The sequence below is a fragment of the Monopterus albus genome, unplaced genomic scaffold (assembly GCF_001952655.1).
Source record: "Monopterus albus unplaced genomic scaffold, M_albus_1.0 scaffold293.1, whole genome shotgun sequence".
In the NCBI taxonomy this organism is placed as follows: domain Eukaryota; kingdom Metazoa; phylum Chordata; class Actinopteri; order Synbranchiformes; family Synbranchidae; genus Monopterus; species Monopterus albus.
The window spans coordinates 302,091-304,872 of NW_018128173.1; the positions used below are offsets into that span (position 1 = coordinate 302,091).

At 36.8% G+C, this 2,782-nt stretch overlaps 1 protein-coding gene across 1 annotated transcript in view; it reads left to right on the forward strand.

Annotated features, from left to right (window-relative positions):
* npas1 (neuronal PAS domain protein 1) overlaps nt 1-2,275 on the forward strand; it is a 41,884-nt gene extending 39,609 nt beyond the window's left edge. The window contains exon 13 of the mRNA XM_020623201.1: nt 1-2,275. This exon is cut by the window's left edge and continues 19 nt beyond it. Coding sequence (XP_020478857.1) covers nt 1-117 — 117 coding nt within the window. The 3' untranslated portion in view covers nt 118-2,275.
* Nucleotides 2,276-2,782: the final 507 nt, after the last annotated feature.

Sequence of the window (2,782 nt, forward strand, 5' to 3'; positions counted from 1 at the left end):
CGTCTCGCCACCCTGCCCCCCTTCAGTGGCTTCTCCCCGTCTGACAGCCCCTTCTCCTCCGGCCTGCCCTTCTGTATGAATGGACTGAGGGGGGCTGCAGGCTCCAAGGAGGACTGAGACTGGGAGGGGAGGAGGTGAGAGGAGGATGAAAAAAATGAAGGATGGAGCGGAGTGACAGAACAGAAAGAGAGACACTGAAAAGGGCAGAAGAGACAAAAGTGGCAGGACATTAAGCCTCTAAGGACATTGCTAATTGGACAATGAGTTGAATAATTTCAATCTAAAGTATGTGACAAGTCGCTACCACAGGGAGTTATTGTGTCTGCCCATTGTGGATAAGTGACAGTGACTCTCAGAGAAAACGAGACATGGAAACTTTTGACTGGCTGTCCCACAAGACTTTCCGTCTCTCCAACAATAATGAACTCTGCTTTATTTCTTTCTCTAGATGACCGTGTTTATTTCTGTGTCTCTTCCACTCGGAGAAGCCATATTGTATATAGAGACAAAACCATGAAGACCCTCAGCTCACATCCTCCTCACTGTCACGCCAGTTAACCCAATTAACCCTAAAGCCAGTAGGAGGAGATGGAAACTTGTCCGTAGGAATAAAAGTGACTTTGGAATATACATTTTTATTATTGCAGTGTTATACAAATCATCTCTTACGATGAGATCCAGGTGAGAATTTGATGACAGCGTTTCTCATAAAATCAATGGACAGCCCTCTGGTGTTTTTGTATTGAGGTTCATAATAATAATAATACAAAAATCCAAGTGTTCACCAGTCAGCCATACTTAAAGCACACTGTTGGGACAAGAATATGACAAATGTAGTCCCAGACATTCCATTATATATGAAAAAATGCAATTCAGACAGGAAACTACTTCTGTTGATTGATTATATTAAAGTCATTTGATTAACTGAGTATTAATTATAGTATATGCTGTATGAGATCCTTCGACTCTGTTTGAGTATGAAAGCCATATTTTTTTCTTTATTTTCTAAGGTATTTTATTGATTTTCTTTTTTTTTTACCAGATAAAATAGATGGAAGGATGGTGTGGAAAATGTATCTAGACTGACAACGTATCATTGGATGCCCAATATGATCCAAATGCCTCTTCTATGGTCCTGTAAAAAGAAAAGATGTTTTTGAAAGCGTTTTTAGGGGGGGGCATAGTGCTGAACAGAAGTGCTTTATTAACATTTAAACCCATGTGTTTTTCTGAGCACATTTGTTCTGGTGTGAGCACTTCATCACTTAACACTCGCTGTGTGATCCTATTAAAACAGAAACGAGGCCAGAGTCACTAATATCTCTGATGGCAGAGTAGAAGAGGGGATACATGCTTGTTTAAAAAGGCAGGTGGGTAAACAGACCACGCGTGGTCATTACAAGATAAAAATAACCAGTTATTCTGACACTGGTTTCAGTTCGATGCAGTCACCGGGAAGTAAAGTTTTAAATAATGCAACTGTGAACCCTTAACATTTTTTTCCACACTGATTAATTGGAATTACTTTAAAAAAAAAAAAGCTTTACATAAAAAAATGTAATAAGATTTTAAAAAATCAGTGTTCATAATATTTCATTTCCTATTTGACCTGAAGTGAGTCACAAACAGTTTTGTGGTTGTCTGAAAGACACTTCAAACTACAGAGAATTTTTATTCTAAAATGTGATATTTATCATTTTAAAATGTGATCCTTTATGACAGAGAGTAAAACCATTTTTAAGAGTAATAATCAATTACATAAATATTCAGAAACAGACATCGGATAATTCTCTGGCACTTCAAACTGATGAAAGTACACCTACATTTATGTAACTGTTAAAAACAAGTCTTCATAATGATGCCAAACACTGTTTATTTTGTACTTTCAAAATGAGAATATGGTTACCTGTCTGATCCGAAGGCTCATCCTGTGAGGAACTCTCTCATGTTTTTAATGTTCTAATTGTTCAGATCTGATGTGCACTACACACCCATACTGTAACTATCACAAATATGTGTGCGCGCACATATTCCCGGGTGTTTAATGGTATAGTATGTGAGTATGAATGCGTGCGTTTGCTTGTACAAGTGTGTATGGTTTTTTTTGTTGATGTTGTTGCTGTTGTTGTTGAATTATATAGATAACCCTTTGCCCATCACTGTGAACCTAACGTTATCCTCCCATCTCTGTGAATACTCCACCTACTCATCAAATAAAATGAACAAATGTAAAAAGAAAAACAGTGATACAAATGACAATAACAATAAAATATTCCAGTAGAGGAGCACAACTCAAGGTTTTGTTGTTTCTTTCTTGCTGCTGTGCAGCACATTAATTCAATAATATGCACTATGTATGATTATTTATTTCTCGGTTTCATGTGTGATTCAAAAAAATCCTTTGGGACACATATTTTAGGATTTAAAAAAATGTGTTCCTCACTTACATTTGCATTGGGTAGATTTGTGAGTTACTAACTAAGTAATCTTTTTCACATAACATCAATATGTCAGATATTTAACAGACATTCATAAACAGCTTTTCACCATATGTATGAGATAAATAAATTCAAACAACACACAACCAAAAGTAACAAATACAAGAGACAAATCAGAGGGTGGATAAATAAAAATTATTCTAAGAAACAAAGTCACGGTCATAAATTGGTCTGAGAATAACACAACAGCACAGAAAGTACATGGCGCATTTCGCTTATATGCAGGTGTGCATCACTGTGTGTGTGTGTGTGTGTGTGTGTGTGTGTGTGCACTGGTGGTTTGC